Genomic DNA, 18,249 nt, shown 5'->3' with positions numbered 1-18,249 from the left:
TGATAAACCAAAGTAGGGGGTGTCAGATTGATTGTGAGCTAATCCCCAAATGAGCCAGAAGGAGGCACCACAGAAGTGGGTAACAAACCCCATGATAGTCACCTAGTCCAGTCCCCTGCTCTGAGGGAGGACTAAATATTATATAGACCATCCCTGATAGGTGTTTGGAAGTTTTTAAAAACAGGTTAGACAGTGACAAGAGATTTCACAACCTCCCTAGGTAACTTGTTCTTGTGCTTAACTATCTTTACAGTTAGGAAGCTTTTCTCTAATGTCTAACTTAAATCTCCCTTGCTGCAATTTAAGCCCATTGCTTCTTGTCCTATCCTCAGTGGATAAGGAGAAGAATTTATCACGCTTCTCTTTATAACAACCTTTTATGTACATGAAGACTGTTATCATGTCTCCCCTCAGTCTTCTCTTCTCCAGACTATACAAACCCATTTTTTTCAATTTTCCCTCATAGATCATGTTTTCTAGACCTTTAATAATTTTTGTTGCTCTCTTCTGGACTTTCTCCAATTTGTCCACATCTGTCCTGAAGTGTGATGCCCAGAACTTCACACGGTACTCCAGCTGAGGCCTTATCAATGCAGAGCAGAGTGGAAGAATTATTTCTCATGTCTCACTTGCACTTGTGCCAATATATTCCAGAATGATGTTTGCTTTTTTTCAACACTATTACATTGTTGATTCATATTTAGTTTGTGATCCACTATAACCCCCAGATCTTTTTTTGCAGTTTTCCTTCCTAAATAGTCATTTCCCATTTTTAATTTGTGCAATTGATTATTCCTTCCTAAGTGTAGTACAGTACATTGCATTTCTCTTTATTGCATTTCATCCTATTTATTTCAGACCATTTCTCCAGTTTGTCAGATCACTTTGAATTCTAATACTGTCTTCCAAAGCGCTTGCAACCCCTCCCAATTCGGTATTGTCTTCAAATTTTAAAAGTATATCCTCTGTGCCATTATCCAAATCATTTATGAAGATATTGAATAGAACCAAACCCAGGAGAGATCCAGGCTGGACCTCACTCAACTGACTGTGAACCATTGATAACTACCCTCTGAGTACACTTTCACAACCAGTTGTGAACCCTCTTTATAGTAGATTCGTTTAAGCTATATTTCCCTAGTTAGCTTATGAGAATGTCATGTGAGACAGTATCAAAAGCCCTCACTAAAGTCGAGAGATATCACATCTACTGCTTCTCCCCCTCCCCAAAATGTGTTAGCCTGTCAAAGAAGGAGATTAGGTTGGTATGACATGATTTGCTCTTGACAAATCCATGTTGACTGTTACTTACCTTATTGTCTTCTAAGTGCTTACAAATTGATTGTTTGATTATTTCTTCCACTATCTTTCCAGGTACCAAAGTTAAGCTGACCACTCTATAATTCCCTGGGTTGTCCTTATTCCCCTTTGAATAGATAGGTAATATAGTTGCTTTTTTCAGTTCTCTGGGAGCTCTCCCATCCTCCATAAGCTCTGAAAGAAAATTGCTAATGGCTCAGAGATCTCTTCATCCTGTTCCTTAAGTATTCTAAGATATCTTTCATCAGGCCATACTGACTGGAAGACATCTAACTCGTCTAAGTAATTCTTAACTTGTTCTTTCCTTATTTTAGCCTCCAATCCTACCCCGTTTCATAGATGTTCGCTACGTTACCTTTTTGGTGAAAACTAAAACAAAAAGGGTACTTAATACTTCAGCCATTGCTGCGTTTTCCATATCTCATACAATGTATGAGAGCAGATTTGGACCACATTGTAGGTTTGTGTCCAGGAGCTGTGATAGTTTTCTCTGAATTGGCTGGGGTCGGGGAGGGGATTGTCTTGGGGAGAGGGAGGGAGGAAGGAATGGAGCAAGCGAATGAGTTCTATGGGAATCTCTTTTGTATCTAACTCTAACCAAGATATACAATAATGGTGTGTATAAAGGTTTTTTCTTCCGCTTGGCATCCATCTTTGAAACCTTGTGGTGGATGTGGGGGTGGAGAGTGGGCTTGGGGAGAGGTAGGGAGTGAGGTCTGTGGGAATCTCTTGTGTACCACCCTCAACCCAGGCTAAACACACCCCTTAGCCTGTGATATCCTCCTCCATAACAATAATGTTATTGGTCATAACCCGGAAATCCTGCCCTAACAAACCAAAGATTAACTGTATGTCAATCACAATAATAAACATGAGGGTTGACTATTACCAGGCTGTGGATCAGTGCCCTGGCCCTGCTTTGCTGTCTCTCCATGCTTGTCCTTGTATCCATCCCCAAAGAGGTCCCCAGAAAAAGGGCCCAGAACATCCTAACCCATCCTGCTGAGTGGGCTGATTTACTGTATTGCATAAAGATAAAGTAGTAGTATGCACTTATCCAAGGTTCTTACCCTCAGCGATATCCTATATTCATATAAATCAGTCTATAATTTTATCTGTGTTCTTTCCCAAATCTCACATTTAGGTTGGTGATGTTAGATTATGTACAATGTATGTTAGGAGTACATTAGCCTATATAGACAAAACTAAGCATTTCAGACAATCTCCTAACTTGTTTATCTTTTATAAAGAGAATAACAATGGTAGGGCTGTACGAGTGCAAACACCTTCCAGATGGGTTAGACTATGTATTAAAGAGGCTTGTAGTTTAAAGGAGATCCCTTTTCCTAGGGGAGTTAGAGCGCATCCTACCAGGGCTAAGGCAGCTTCTATGGCATTCTTCAGACACATTCCTTTAATAGAAATTTGTAGAATGGCAACATGGAGTACAATCCATACTTTCACTAGGCACGACTCATTAGACTTAGAACCTAAGGTAGATGCAAAAGTTTGCAAGGCGGTCCTGCAATCATTATTTAGTTAGGACTCTGTTTTTTCTCACCCTCTTGGGTCAGAATTACTGCTTATTAGGCTACCCTATGGGTGGGAATATGCAGAGGACACTCAAAATAGAAACCAGGGTTACTTACTTGTAACTGGAATTCTTTGAGATGGACTCTGCGTATTCACACTCACCGCCACCTTCCACACTTCTTCAGAGTCCTACTTATCAAAGGGCCTGGGGTCACGGGATAAAGAACTGAGGTGGTTGGAGTGCCACAACCTTTTATACTCTTGCTGTGGAACATTTGCTAAGAGAAGGAGTGAGGGAGATGTGTGAATGCTCCAACTGGTGCTGTCAGTTTAGTTCTACCATTCAGGCTGCACCAGTCAGAGCATCCCATGAATGTGGATATGCAGAGGCCATCTTGAAGAACTCCAGTTACAGGTAAGTAACCTTCATTTTTTTAGTGCTGAGAATGGAGATCTTGCAAAGTGACAGTGTGATGGCCTTATTGTCTAATGGAGGAAAGTCTGAAAAGAGGATTATCCATCTGCAAATACTACTTATGGCTGGGGGAGGAGTCTTCTTTAACTCAAGTGGTGAAGCTGCTGCTCTGTGACCTGAGACTTTAGTTCTAGTCCCAACTGGGAGAGATTGTTCTGATCACAGTAAAACAAAATGTTTTCAACATGTCTGCAAGAGATTTGGTGGCTGAAGATTATTCAGAACTAGTTCCTGCTGTTAGTTTTGAAAGGTTTGTGTAGTCATATGTAAGATCTGACAGGACTGGTTTACCTACTCAGTTTAATCACACAGATATATTGGTCTAATGTTGTAGTGCACAGATATATGTCTAAAGATGTAGCATATGGAGATATCTGACCTGGCACGCTGAGGGTCTTGGCTTAATGGTGAGAGTGGGCACCAAGTATGCCTGGTGCTAAACCATATCTTTTTTTATAAATAAAGCTGAATTTTAAAAAGAATCATGATGTTTATGGTCAACCTGAGATGTCTGCCATATTTGATGGGATTTACTGAGTAACAATGGCAACATTTGAAAGGTAAGTTGTTTAACTGGTTTAAAGCAGGCAAAAGGTTAAGAAAACGTGAAGAAAATCTTTTAAAACTTAGTTATATGGCCTTTGGGTCCTTGCAGACCATAAATAATGCTTTCTGAAATGTATCCTTCTGACTACCCTGAGGGCTAGTAGGCCTCACAAGCTTGATGGGTCTGATGGGTTTTCCTTTCAGCTTCCTGATTCTAATGTATGTGATAGGGGATTGGCCAGAGCTTACCCAGCTTAAGTAAAATAACCACAAAAAAAAGGTGTGAAAATAAATCTGACAGTGTTTTAATGACTGTTGTACAGTTCAGAAAAAAGCATTAGATGCCTAGCATTTGAGGAGACAGTTTCTCATATTTAATTATCATGTTTCAGATTAATTCACTTAACATGGGATCGCACATTGCTTTCTTCTAAATGCCATCACACAGAAACAGTTGGTGGACTTTACGGAGCAATTGGAGAGTGATGAACTGAAGCTGTTGTTTAAGAGGATATTACAATGATTTTTTTTTTCTCCTGCAAGAGAATTTAGCATTCCTGGATATTCTTAGTTTTAAAAAATATAACTAAAGTAAAGTGTTGAAACACCACCATATACCTCTGTGCGGACTGGCTAATTCCTAAAGTTTTATATATGCTAGGGGTTCTCAACCTTTCTTTCTGAGCCCCCCCAAACATGCTATAAAAATTCCATGGCTCACCTGCACCACAACTGTTTTTCAGTAGATTAAAAGCCAGGGCCAGCGTTAGGAGGTAGCAAGCAGATCAATTGCCCAGGGCCCCATACCATAGGGGCCCTGCAAAACTAAGTTACTCAGGCTACGGCTTCAGCCCTGGGCAGCGGAGCTCAGGATTCGGCTTTCTGCCCAGGATCCCAGTGAATCTAACGCTTGCCCTAGTCTCTGGTTTATGTTGGTGGCCCCCCTGAAACCTGCTCCTGGCCCCCCAAGAGGCCCCAGACCCCTAGTTGAGAACTGGTGATATATGGCACATCTAGGTCCTTCATTTTACCACTGTTAAAGTCTATCTCATGCAAAACCCTAGTCTTCAAAGGGAAAGGAGCATGTAAAAGTGTAGTGACTGAGGATTTTCTCATTGAAATAAAATTTGGCTGATATTTTAAAGCCAGGTTGTGTTAATTCTTATTTGTTTTTAGACATGTTACAATGCAGAACAAGCAAACCCCCAAACCTTTACCTCTGCTTTTTTTCCATAAGGTATTTGCATGAAACTGCTCCCAGTCCTGCAACCCTCACGCACACACACAAAAATATCCTCTATATTTCAGTGAGAAGTTAACTTGTGAAAAAGAATTACTTGTGAGTATGTGTTTCAGTCAGGCCCTCTTTTTGCTCAAGTAAACAGACCAAGATTGATCTGAAAAAAGGAAGAGGGGTGCATATTGCGTGCAAATTCCAATGATAAATATACTAGATTTATAACAATACTCTAAACTACAGGATTATTATGTGTAAGTGATTCTTTAGCCCCAACATCTTAATTTAAATTGCATGGAATTCCGGTGTTTAAGTGACAAATTCCTATTCTCTTAAAATGTTGCTATTGGGCAACAACCTATCATTATGTTTTAGTGAGTAACAATCAGTTCTGTACGACATGTTGCTGGTTAATGTAATTAAAGAGGAGCTGGAAGTGCTAGACACAGTGAGCACTCAAAAAAACAAGCTGTGTCTTGAGGATTAATAATGGTTTATAATTTTAATGAAGATAATACTTATGTGATGTAATGTGCAAAAATGAGACACTGAATCCCATACTATTGCTGTTTTATTTAAAACAAAAACATAAAAATAATAATTTTGCACTGAAATGTGACCATATTCTGTCTGATGTTATTTTGTTTGGAAACTGGAGAGTTTTTTTGCTGGAGAGGCAATAGATGAAAAATAGATTTTGTGCCATATGCAAATAAAATATTTGTTACTAAATCTATAAATATAATGCTCTTTTCTTAGAAAACATCAGTAATTTAAAATTCTCTTTGCAGTGCGGTTGCCTAAAATTACAGTAAATTGAAAGCTTTCTACCGGAGCATTCAGTCAATTGGTCCTTTCACTTTTTTAGCTTTAGGAACATTGATTACAAATAGGTGAAAGATACATTTATTCAGCAGAAAGATACATTTACTGTTAAGTAATGGGGTCCAACTTGTTTTCAAGGAATACAGAAACAAGAGGTGGTGTGTAAAAGGTTGGATGATAACTCCATTGTACAGAACAACTACTGTGATCCAGACAGTAAACCACCAGAAAACCAAAGAGCCTGCAACACTGAGCCTTGCCCACCCGAGTAAGTACTACGGACAAATGGTAATTTATAAATTAACTCTCCAGGCAATCATTTATTTTATTTATATAGAAAAATCTGTGGAATATTTACTTTTGGCCAAATGTATTATAAAATACAATTTCCTGGTCTTGTGTTAGGATCCCATATTACCATGCAGGAGACTTGGGTTCAGTTTCTGGTGTTGGCTTCTTGCTCTTCAGGCCAGGAGAAGCTGGGTGAATGGTGGAGGCACTATACTCTGACCTAGATGGGGCCCTTGTTTGATTAATGAGCAGCATTAATAAGCCTAGAGGAAAAATGTGTGAAATTCAATCTCTGTTGGTCAGAAAGATGGTACTGAAACAGTTTCTTGAAGTATCAGGGGGTAGCCGTATTGGTCTGTATCCACAAAAAACAACAAGGAGTCCGGTGGCACCTTAAAGACTAGCAGGTTTATTTGGGCATAAGCTTTCGTGGGTAAAAAAACTCACTTGTTCAGATGCATATAGAGTATGGGGAGTCATGCTGAGAATAGAAATGAGGGATACCTTTAAGGCTCCAACATTGGCATAGAGAAATTTTAAGGTGAGAGGGAGAATTAACAGTCAATGCCTTTATAATAATTCTTATACAGTTAAAAGGTTCAGTAGATATTTACGTTATGAGCTAAGAGCTTGCTGTATTTTCAAATTGTATCAAGTTAAAATTTGTGATAAGATTTTCAAATATGATGCAATCTATACATAAACGTTTAGGCTGGCCCTGACACCTACTGGTATAGCAAGTAAGAAAAATTGGGGCTGTGGGTAGGCGATAATAGGCGCCTATATAAAACAAAGTTCCAAATATCGGGACAGTCCCTATAAAATCGGGACATGTGGTCACCCTATCTACTGGTAACTTTTTTATCAAGTGATCTTTACTGACCAACATATAGAATGATATTGACAGGATTTGGACTGATTGGCATCTAACAGGAGGTGATGAGTACCTTATAGGATTAGGTTCCTAATTGTTTATGTCTACTTGCTTTTAGTTTTTGAAGATAGCTCTATGTAACATTAAAAATAAAATTAAAACCACAAAGCTCACTTATTCATGAAACAAAATATGGCAAGGAACTAGACCTCAAAGGGGATCAATTTACTTAAAGATGTAAGAAACAGGTGAAATATTTCACTTTGAAAAATAGTTATAGTACATGTGCAATAACTCCTTTTTATGGTTATTGAGATAATTAAAACTTTTACTGAAACTAGTGAGAGAGATACAGCATTTTGTCCCTTCATATAATTCCTCTATACCATGGGAGACTGGTGATGCAGCAAAGATCTTCAGAGCCTCTGAGGAAGAAGCAGAGATTTAATCACAGATGAGTCTCTGCCTCCTCCTTGACTGCCCCACACTCCAGAGCATTAGACAGGCAACAGATTTGATGCCAATGTCGAGACACTGATGGGCCTACGATCAGATCCTTTATCTTTCATCCCTCCATTTGGCAACTGGCTTTCTTTCTTCCAAGAAGCCTTGTCTGGGATAACTGGTAGGTATTTAAGATAGTAAGCAAGGGGTATCCCTTTCAGTTTCAAGCTGCTCAAACCTCTCCACCCTCCATGTCCCTCTTCAGGGACCCTTTTTACAAGAGACTGTTGAACGAGAAAGTAGTCTCCCTTCTATAAATGGGAGCAGTGGAGAAAATGTCCTTAGAGTTCAAGGGCAAGGGCTTTTATTCCCACTACTCCTGAATCCCAAAGAAGAAGGCAGGGGGAGGCCTGTCATCCATATTTGACATCTCAACACATATAGCTGTCATTTCAATTTCTGCATGGTTACCCTAGCCACTATAACTCTTCCATTGGATTCTATGAACTGGATTGTGGGTTTTGATCTGCAAGATGCATATTTTCACATTTTGATACATCCAGAGTACAGAAAGTACATGAGATTCCTGGTGGGCACATCTCACTACTATACATAGTTCTACCCTTCGGCCTCGGCATCTCCATAGCTCTGTGAGTCTTCATGAAGGTCCTGGCTGTGGTAGCAACTCCTCTTAGGAGACAAGGAAGCCCATTTCTGGACAACTGGTCAGTAAAGGGGAAAATTTCCACAACAAGTGAGAGACTCTATTTACATAGTTCTATACTGATCTCAACTCATGTGCTTATCCAATGAGGGTCAGCACTGGTGGGCTCATGTCTCTCAGGTGAAGCGTTATAATGTCTTAACCAAATGCCAGAAGGAATGAAGTGATTCTGTTTTTCAGGACTGGAGGGTAGGGATAGGATACAGAGGGACCTAGACAAATTAGAGGATTGGGCCAAAAGAAATCTGATGAGGTTCAACATCCCATGCACTGCTACAGACTAGGGACTGAGTGGCTAGGCAGCAGTTCTGCAGAAAAGGACCTATGGGTTACAGTGGACAAGAAGCTGGATATGAGTCAACAGTGTGCCCTTGTTGCCAGGAAGGCTAACAGCATTTTGGGCTGTATAAGTAGGAGCATTGTGAGCAGATCGAGGGACATGATCATTCCCCTCTATTTGGCATTGGTGATGCCTCATCTGGAGTACTGTATCCAGTTTTGGGACCCACACTACAAGAAGGGTGTGGAAAAATTGGAAAGAGTCCAGCGGAGGGCAACAAAAATGATTAGGGGGCTGGAACACATGATTTATGAGGGGAGGCGGAGGGAACTGGGATTATTTAGTCTGCAGAAGAGAAGAATGAGGGGGGATTTGATAGCTGCTTTCAACTACATGAAAGGGGGTTCCAAAGAGGATGGATCTAGACTGTTCTCAGTCGTAACAGATGACTGAACAAGGAGTAATGGTTTCAAGTTGCAGTGGGGGAGGTTTAGGTTGGATATTAGGAAACACTATTTCACTAGGAGGGTGGTGAAGCAGTGGAATGGGTTACCTACGGAGGTAGTGGAATCTCCTTCCTTAGAGGTTTTTAAGGTCAGGCTTGACAAAGACCTGGCTGGGATGATTTAGTTGGGGATTGGTCCTGCTTTGAGCAGGGGGTTGGTCTAGATGACCTCCTGAGGTCCCTTCCAACCCTGATATTCTATGATTCTATGATCAGGGAGGTATTAGATTCCAAAACAGTGAAAGCATATGTTCCTCAATGGAGATTTCAGACAATGACAAACAGCTCCAAGCAAACCCCAGAACACCAGTGATGACGTACCTAAATTCATGGGGCATATGGCAACATGCACTTATGTCACACAATATACTAGATCTTTGTCCTCTGCAATGATGGTTGAGATCAGTATGTCTACCCAACAGGCACAGCATGGATCCCTCTAAATTCCTATCATTAAATTGGTTGACAGAACCATTTCAAGTGTGCAGCAGAATTTCTTTTTGCATGCTTCTGCCTGCCAAGACTTTACTAACAGATGCCTCTTCTCTGGGATGGGAGCATATCTCAACCAACTGAAAGTCCAAGTAGGGTGACCAGATGACAGAAGTGAAATATCGGACGCCGGGGCGGGGGGGGGGTGGGGGTGGGGGCAGAGCCCCCCCCCCAAAAAAAGCCGGAGCAAAAAAAAGGAACAAGCTGCCCCGACCGCTGCCTCATACACACTGTAGGACCCCGCCCCCACCGCCCAGCGCCAGAGGGTGCACTCAGGCCACGTCCCCCAGCCCCCTCCCTCCGCCCACTCTCAGCCAACTGCCACTCGTCCCCTCCCACTCCGCTTGGAACGTACCAACGCTGCAGATGGGGGTGGGGAGCCGATGGCCAAACACACGCCTCCCCTCACACCCCGCATCTGGTTCGCAGCCGGATCGCGGCCCCCGTGCGCGATGCCCACAGGTGCGGCCCCAAGAGCACTGCCTCAACCCCGGCCTCCCCATGGGTCTCCCGTCCCTCGCCGTCTGTGGGCTGCTGCTGCAGCATCATCACCCCGCCCCGCATGGGCTACCCAGAGCGGCATCAGACCCCCGCCCTCCCTCCCTCCCTGAGGGGGGCAGGGGCAGGGGGGGCTCGCTGCCTGAGCTGCTGGCGCCTACAAGTCCCACCAGCTGAACTGCCCCAGGGCCCGGAAGAAGAGGTGAGCGGTGCCGGGAGTGCCGGGTTGCCGCCGTCCCCCAATATCGGGACAAAGTGCGTCCCGACCGATGTAAGGTCGGGACGCGGGACAAGTCCCCTAAAATCAGGACTGACCCGATAAAATTGGGACGTCTGGTCACCCTAAGTCCAAGGGATATGGTCCCCTCAGGAAGCCATCCCTCACATAAATATCCTATAACTCAGAACTATATGACTGGAGTTCAAGGCTTTCCTGCCCCTTCTTTGAGGCTTAACAATCCAGATGTTGATGGACAACACCACGGTGATGCAATATACCAACAGACAGGAGGGAGCAAGATCCTTCCCACACCATTAAGAAGCCATGCATCTTTTGCACATCACCCCAGTACCTCCCCCCTCCACCCAATCAACAGAATACCCCAGCAGCCAACTTAGCAGGTACTTCTCAGAAAACCACAAGTGGTATATCAGGGGCTCTGTCATTCACAGCGTCTTCACAGGTAGGAGATTCCAAAGTGGACCTGTTTGTGACATGCCACAACGAGTACATTTTGTGCCAGAAGGAGCTCAAGTCCTGGCTCCCTGACAGAGGCTTTCCTCATTCCATGGTCTCCAGGACTAATATATGCCTTCCCACCAATACTCATGATACCCAGGGTTTTGATGAAGCTGAGACAAAATGCAGGTCATCATGATAGCCTTCACATGGGCCAGGCTGTACTGGTGTTTGAACATTCCCGCCCGACCATGAATTGGAGATGCACCTGTCAATACTTCACAACTTATTCTCATGTTGGGAAACACCAGCCACAGACGTGTTCACCACTTACCAGAACAAGAAGTGCCCATGATACTGTTCCAGGGTGGGGATCCGACAGCACTCTCTGGACAATGCTTTCCTCCTCCCGTGGGACAAGGACCTTCTTTATTCCTTTACTCCTTCCCTCCATTTCCTCTTCTGATGAAGGTCCTGCTGAAGATAAAAAAGGACGGAGCTCACATAATTATGATTGCTTTGTGACAGATTCCCCAGGGTGCAACCTGGAACTGGAGTACTGCTGAGATTTCTGTCTTACCAACCTGGGCTCCTTCTCACACTGTAATGCTGTGACAAGCTGTAAATCCCTCCAGGTCCTGCACTCACATAGCCATCCACAAGCAGGGACACCCCAGCTAAGTTAAATAAATGCTTTCACCAGCCACTCATGAACCAACAATAGAGAGGCTCCAGCCAACTCCCCCCAGCTCCCAAGCCTAGGACCCCAGAGTTATACCATCCTGCCCTGGTCAGAAGCCTAACCACTGTAAATTTATTACCCAGTACACCCCTCCCTCAATGTGCAGAGGGCATACACCAGGTCTTGTTCCTGAGAAGAATTTCCCTTGCACTTCAAGCAACACACTGTAAAAAATATATAACAGATTTATTAACAGCAGAAAGATAGATTTTAAGTGATTATAAGTAGTAAGCATACAGATCAAAGTTGATTATCTAAGAAATAAAAGTAAAAATGCAATCTGAGTTCTGTAAACTAGACAGGATTTAAATCAAGCAGTGTTTCACTTTGATGGTATAGTTCCTTAATATAAAAGCTAGGATTCTCCTTTCCAGCCTGGGAGCACCTCCCCAGTTCAGTCTTTGTTCTCTATACATGTTTCCAGTTGAGTTGTGGGGGGGAGTGAGGACAAGCAATGATGTCACTTCCTCCTTTTATAGCTTTTTCCAGCTTGCTGGAAAGATCCGTCGCTATGATGTGCGTCAAACAGTCTCCACTGTGTACGTGCTATCTTTGAGAGGTTTCCATTGTATACAGTCCTGGGGTACTCCTTGTGAGTGTGTGTTCCCCTCAGTGGGCCATCATCAGTGTCTGGCTGCCCCATTGTTGTACCTGAAAAGTTGGTTGTGGGTGTTTCCAGCTTCACATCATATTTTAGTAACATACACATAGCAAAACTTCATAACTTCACATACGATAACACATACAATTCAACAGTATATTAATTTCAACAGATCAAGACTTTTAAAATGATATCTTACAAGGCAGACTTTCTTCAAAACACATCATAATCATATCAACATGGTAAATGTGGTGCCAGGGGGTTGCTTTAGGTACAGTGTCACATGCTCCCAGATGGCCGAGACATACCTGGTTACCCTTACCTGATGCAGTTCGCAATTGTCCCATCGATCTCCCTTCTCTCTCTGGACAAAGGGGCGTACCACACATCCTATCTCAGGGATCCTCTGCCTCAAAGTACGGCTTCTACATCGTCCCAGCACCTAGCTAGCTCATGCTCAAACGAAGTACAAGAGGTTGTACTGCACAGAAGAAAGTCCTCCACACGACTCACTTACCTGCAGAAATGGTCCAGGTTTCAGATTTGGTGCACGTCTCACCAAATCTCTCCCGTGTCAGCAACTCTTCCACATATTCTGGGATATGCCCTGGCCCTTAAAAAATTGGGTTTTTTCCTGAGCTATCTCAAGGTCCACCTAGCAGCTATTACAACATTTCACCACCCGTAGAAGGATACTCAGTACGATCGCACCCAACCACTACAAGGTTCCTTACGGGAATAACAAACCTCTTCCCTCAACCTCAACTTCCTACCCCCTCATAGGACCTAAACCTAGTGTTGAAAGGGGTGACTACGCCCCCCTTCGAACCTATGCCACCTGTTCGCTAGCCTAGATGAAAACAGTCTTTCTGATTGCAATTACCTTGGCTATAAGAATAGGGGAAATAGCAGCTCTGCTGGTGCATCCCCCATACACAGTATTCTTCCCAGTCAAGGTTACACTTAGGCTGCATCCAAGGTTCATCCCTAAAGTGACCTCCTCGTTTCACATGAATCAGTCTATTCACCTTCCTGCCTTCTACCCCAAGCCTCACTGAGACAATAGAGAGGTCATACTGAATACCCTAGATGTTAGGAGAGCCCTTGCATTCTTCCTCGACAGGACAAAGGCCTTCAGGAAATCCCTTAGACTATTTCTCTCTATGGCGGAAAGATCTAAGGGCTCAGTGACATCAGCCCAAAGACTCTCCAAGTGGGTCTCGAATTGCATCAGACAGTGCTACCAAATTGTAATATGACCCCTCCGGACTCGATCAGTATGTATTCCACGAGATCCATCTCCTCATCTGTCGTCTTCTTCAAGGATGTCCCCATCTCAGAGATCTGCAGAGTGGCAACGTGGGCATCAGTCCACACCTTTTCAGGGATCACCAGGGACTCTGCCTCTGATGCCATCTTTGGCTCCACAGTACTATCATCTGTGACTAACCCAACTCCGAAACCTCAGCCCTCCAGTAGGAATACTGCTTGGGAGTCACCTATAGGGACAGTACTTGAAGAAGAAGTTACTCACCTTGATTTTTTGAGATGTGTCCCCCTGTGGTGCTCCACGATCCTCCTTCCTCCCCTCTACTTTGGCATTCTCACTGTGACTCTGCGGTAGAGAAGGAAGTGAGGATGGTTAGCTCACATGCATTGGCTAGCCTCATGGTGCAGCACGAGGAGAGACAGTGCATGTCCAGACCCAACTGACAGTACTATCGAAGTTCTCCAGTCAGCAGTTCAGGGACTCAGACACACCTACAATGGAGCACCCATAGGGACACACATCTCGAAGAACCATTGTTACTGCACAAGGTGAGTAATTTCTTCTTTCAGTGAGTGTGATTGAGAATCTGGAGCAACAATAGATCAGTATATCACCAAACTACACAAAATGGCTGATTCATGATTATCAAATATCAAAAGGTGAGCAAATATGTGATAAATTAGTAATAGGGATGAAAGATGCAGGATCTTGAATGAGAATTCTCAGAGAGCCCACACTAACTCTAAAAAGAGTTATAGACATGTGCAAAGCTAGTGAACGAGCTCACATCCAAATGCAGAGCATAAGTAGAGCAGACACAGATAATTCACCAAGTAGCATAGGCAAAAATATGAAAATACAAGGAAAAATACACCAAAATTTGTGTAAAACAAATACAAAACAGAGGAGACAAAGAAAATGCAAAGGAAAACCTGTGGATCCCATGCAGTAAAACTTTATAATGGAAAATGCCCCTTCTATGGGGTCATATGTAAAATTTGTGGTAGTCAAAGGTTGCAGTCAGAAAAAGCAAAGAAATAAATGCACCATATTAAGGAACCATCAGAGGAGTGAGGTTCTAAATTAGCCTGTCAGGAATCAGAGTCTGCAGCAGAGCTAGTCTCCTGGCAGCCTCATCAGTACAGCTGGCCTGCAGCAGACTGACGGATTGGCCATGTCACCTGATTGGCTGCAGGGGACGGCCAGCAGGCTGGCTCTTAACTCAGCAGCAGCAGCAGCTCACTGGCTTCTTAATGCTCATGCCCACCATTGTACCTGCTCCTGCTTGTTCCTCCTGCTCCGGCCTTGCACCCAGCCTTGCCTCTGTCCTGCCCCTGCCTTGAACCCCTGCTTTTTCCAGTACCTGCTCTCTGGTTTGACCCTTGGCTTTGGCTTTTGACTACTGACTCCAGCTCTTACCCTAGTCCTTGGGTCCTGATGCTTGCTCCGAGCACTAGGCTAGATCATCCTTGTCCTGGTAGGCTGACAGACTGAGAGCCTTTAAAACTAGGGCCTGGGTCCTCAATGCTAGCACAGACCCTACTAGCAGCAGAACTGGTGGACACCACCCAGATCCTGCAGAATGATGCCCATTGTTATCGAACTCATGGCCCACATCCAGCAGGTCACCAAGAACTTCAAAGGCAGTTAGAAGTCACCATGGCAACCTACAAACGGTATGCCAACCAGCCCTGCCAGCCAATGCCTGGCATTGGGGTTGGGGACGATGTGTGATTGTCCACCTGGAATCTGCGATCAACTTGTCCCTCCACGAAGCTGGACCATTAGTACCTGTGGCCTTTCCAAAGCACAAAACAGATTGACCTGGGTACATACAAGTTACAGCTACCAGATTTCCTCAAGATTCACCCTGCCTCCATGTCTCACTTCTAAAACTATTAGTCTTGAATCCCTTCCCACTCCATACTACTCTCTCTCTTCTGCCTATAACTGTTCAGGGCCAAGAAGAATATGTGGTTCGGCAGATTCTAGACTCCCATGAGGTCTAAGGAAAACCACAGTAACTAATTAACTGGGACAGTCATGGCCCAGGCGAACATTCATGGGAACCTGCAGAACATCGCCATGCCCTGAACCTCCTGTGTGCCTTCCACCACGCTTACCCTGAGAAACCAGGCCCTGAGGTCCCTAGACAGCACCCTTGAGTGGGGGCTATTGTCAGGAATCTGGGCCTGCAGCAGAACTAATCCCCCAGGCAGCCTCATCAGTACAACCGGCCTTCAGCAGGCCGCCCAATTGGTTGCAGCAGCCAGTAGGCTGCTGTTAAGCCAGCAGCAGATCACTGGCTTCTCATTGCTCATGCCCATCCTTGTGACTGCTCTTGCATTGTTTTGTACTTATACTTTAATTTACTTATACTTTATTTTACTAAGAAGAGCATGTATGTTATTGAACATAATTTAGGATTATTAATTTAAACTAAGGTTTGGATTTTATGATTGTGTAATCATCTTCTCCATTTGAGACAAACACCTGTCAGGAATGGTCTAGTTATTACTTAGTCCTACCTTGAGTGCAGGGGACTGGACTAGATGACCTATTGAGGTCCCCTCCAGTCCTACACTTCTATGATTCTATATGTGAAATGGGTTATTTAAATTTCCTGATTTTCTCTCTATAGGTGGTTTATAGGAGATTGGTCAGAATGCAGTAAGACCTGTGATGGAGGAATACGTACACGAACAGTTCTCTGTATCAGAAAGATTGGACCATCTGAGGAGGAGACACTGGACAACATTAACTGTTTAACACACCGGCCTATTGAAAAAGAACCCTGTAACAATCAGTCTTGTCCACCACAGTGGGTTGCCTTGGACTGGTCAGAAGTAAGGATATTTCACACAGATTAGCATTTTTAATTCATTGGCAATGGGCAAGTCATGAGTTCCTCCCACTGAATGTAAATACATTTTTATTGCTGTTTATCATCTGGAAATCATCATCTAAAGGCAGAGGATTAATAAGAAATCAGTAGCTGTCTGATTTAGAACATTAAACATGTTTAAAATTACATTAAAGTTCTTTAATTTTCCCCTACTGTCATAATGTAACCAATGGGGCATGTTGTTTAGCCAATAAAGGCTAAAACAAGTGCTGCTGCACAATAGTTTGTTGGCATGGGGTAGCTTCCTTGTTCAGCAAAGTCATAAATTGAGAAGGGGGACTTTAGTTTCCAGAGGCTTCTTTACAAGCATATGGCTTAAAAAAGGATATGATGATTTTTTGAGCACTTAGGTATCAAAAGCTACAAGAAATGCTGTATTTTTCCTCAAATAACCCAGCAAACATCATAAATAAGTACCTTAGTAAGGTGATGTGAAAGGTGGAACTAAGACTTGGATCTCCAGTAGTCCTAAGAGAGGCTAGTGTACCTTTTATTAATATGGCAGTGTCCGTTAGTGTATGAGGCAAGATCTAAACTCAATTTATGCTGATTCAACCTTACTGAATTCAAAGGATGTGCACCCATACAACTGAGAACAGAAATTGATTCCATTGCCCCAGTTCTGAGCTGAATTCAAACTTTGCAGAGCACTACTTGGGCAAGGTGGCAAAGATGGTTGTGCACCACCTTTGCAACTCCTAGTTTCCAGGGTGGGATCCCCATCTTATATTAGAGCAGCCTCGGGGCTGTTTTAAGTTATGGCACACCTGCCTCCAGCTCCAAGGGACTGTTCCGGCATATGTAAATAGACAGAGCACAGAAGCACAGCAGTCACACACACACACCCATATGCTGGGGGCCATGGTGAAGTTGCGTAGAACAGTGCCATCAGCTCCACACCATATACAGATGATGTACATCACTTCCTCTCATAAACTATTGATGCAGGATTCTATGAGATGCTGTGGAGCTGTTCCATTGATGGCCTAATTTCAGAGTGATGCTATCCCTCTCTATAGTTTGTATTTCAGCTTGTAAAGAATTGTGGTGTGTTTTGGGATGTTAAGTGATGTATAATGTCTAATAATTATTGATATGAACATTGAAAACAATTTTCTCCACTGGTGAAAACCACCACTAACTTACGGGGGGAAAAAACCCAACCAAATGTGTCTAGCTTAAAAATATTTTTTTTTATAATTTTGCCAACATAGAATTTTATTATCTTTGCTGTAGTGGGCAAGCATTCGTTCAGTTTCATAGGGGATCTTCCATTAAATGTGTGATTGGTTTTTTAACTAGGAGCAGAAAAATATTTTTAAAATTTACAGGTTGTTTTTTTTTAAAAGCTTCTGATCATCATTAGTCCTTTATGCTGACGCTATTGCTTGGACTCCAAAGGTTCTATTTTTTGTCACAAGTTTATGTCATTCATTTGGACAATACAAAGATGGGCCAGCCACAGAGCTCAGATCTTGACCCGTCTCTGGGTTTATACAGTCTTAAAAGAATGACCCCTTTTCCTGGAGTACTTTTTCCTAAGAAGGTGTCTGGTTTACATCCTTAATATCTGTCAGAAAGCAGTTCCCTATAGCAACATCTCTATGTATAGAGCAGGGCCTTAAAAGCCTCCTGGATTGTGAGTGAGTTTTTAAAAACATGCCAGGAGGCATGTACTATGTCCCCTCTCTTCTCTCGTCTCTACTTGCCTATTCCCTGCAATTCAAGCTGGTGTTAGAAGTGGAGTGGCAAAGCTTGGAAGCAATCCCTACTTGGTCATCCACTTCCTGAGAGAGAAGAAGGCACAGAGCATCCCACCCCATTAAAAGTTAATCCAAGGCTTGGGGGAATAGTTTGGAGAAGAAAGAGGATGAGTAGGAAGAAAGAGATGAATGGAGGGGGAAAAGAGGAAGGGTGATTGGAGGAAGGGAGTAAGTGAGGAGATAGAGACAGAAAAACCTTTTATAGTCCACTTATGTGGTGTTGATTAGATTGTAAGCCCTTTGGG

The 18,249-nt window shown here is 43.3% G+C and overlaps 1 protein-coding gene across 3 annotated transcripts in view; it reads left to right on the top strand.

The window, feature by feature from the left end:
• Positions 1–18,249, top strand: part of ADAMTS6 (ADAM metallopeptidase with thrombospondin type 1 motif 6) — a 303,817-nt gene that overhangs the window by 264,950 nt on the left and 20,618 nt on the right. For all 3 annotated transcript variants that reach the window (XM_042841735.2, XM_024107369.3, XM_042841736.2), the window contains 2 exons: positions 6,075–6,204; positions 15,978–16,182. In XM_042841735.2, the coding sequence (XP_042697669.2) occupies positions 6,075–6,204; positions 15,978–16,182 (335 nt within the window). The remainder of the gene's footprint in view (positions 1–6,074; positions 6,205–15,977; positions 16,183–18,249) is intronic.

This window comes from Chrysemys picta, chromosome 6 (genome assembly GCF_011386835.1).
Source record: "Chrysemys picta bellii isolate R12L10 chromosome 6, ASM1138683v2, whole genome shotgun sequence".
Taxonomy (NCBI): Eukaryota; Metazoa; Chordata; order Testudines; family Emydidae; genus Chrysemys; species Chrysemys picta.
The sequence above is the reverse complement of the archived record's forward strand: the minus strand, read 5'-3'. Positions and strand labels throughout refer to the sequence as shown.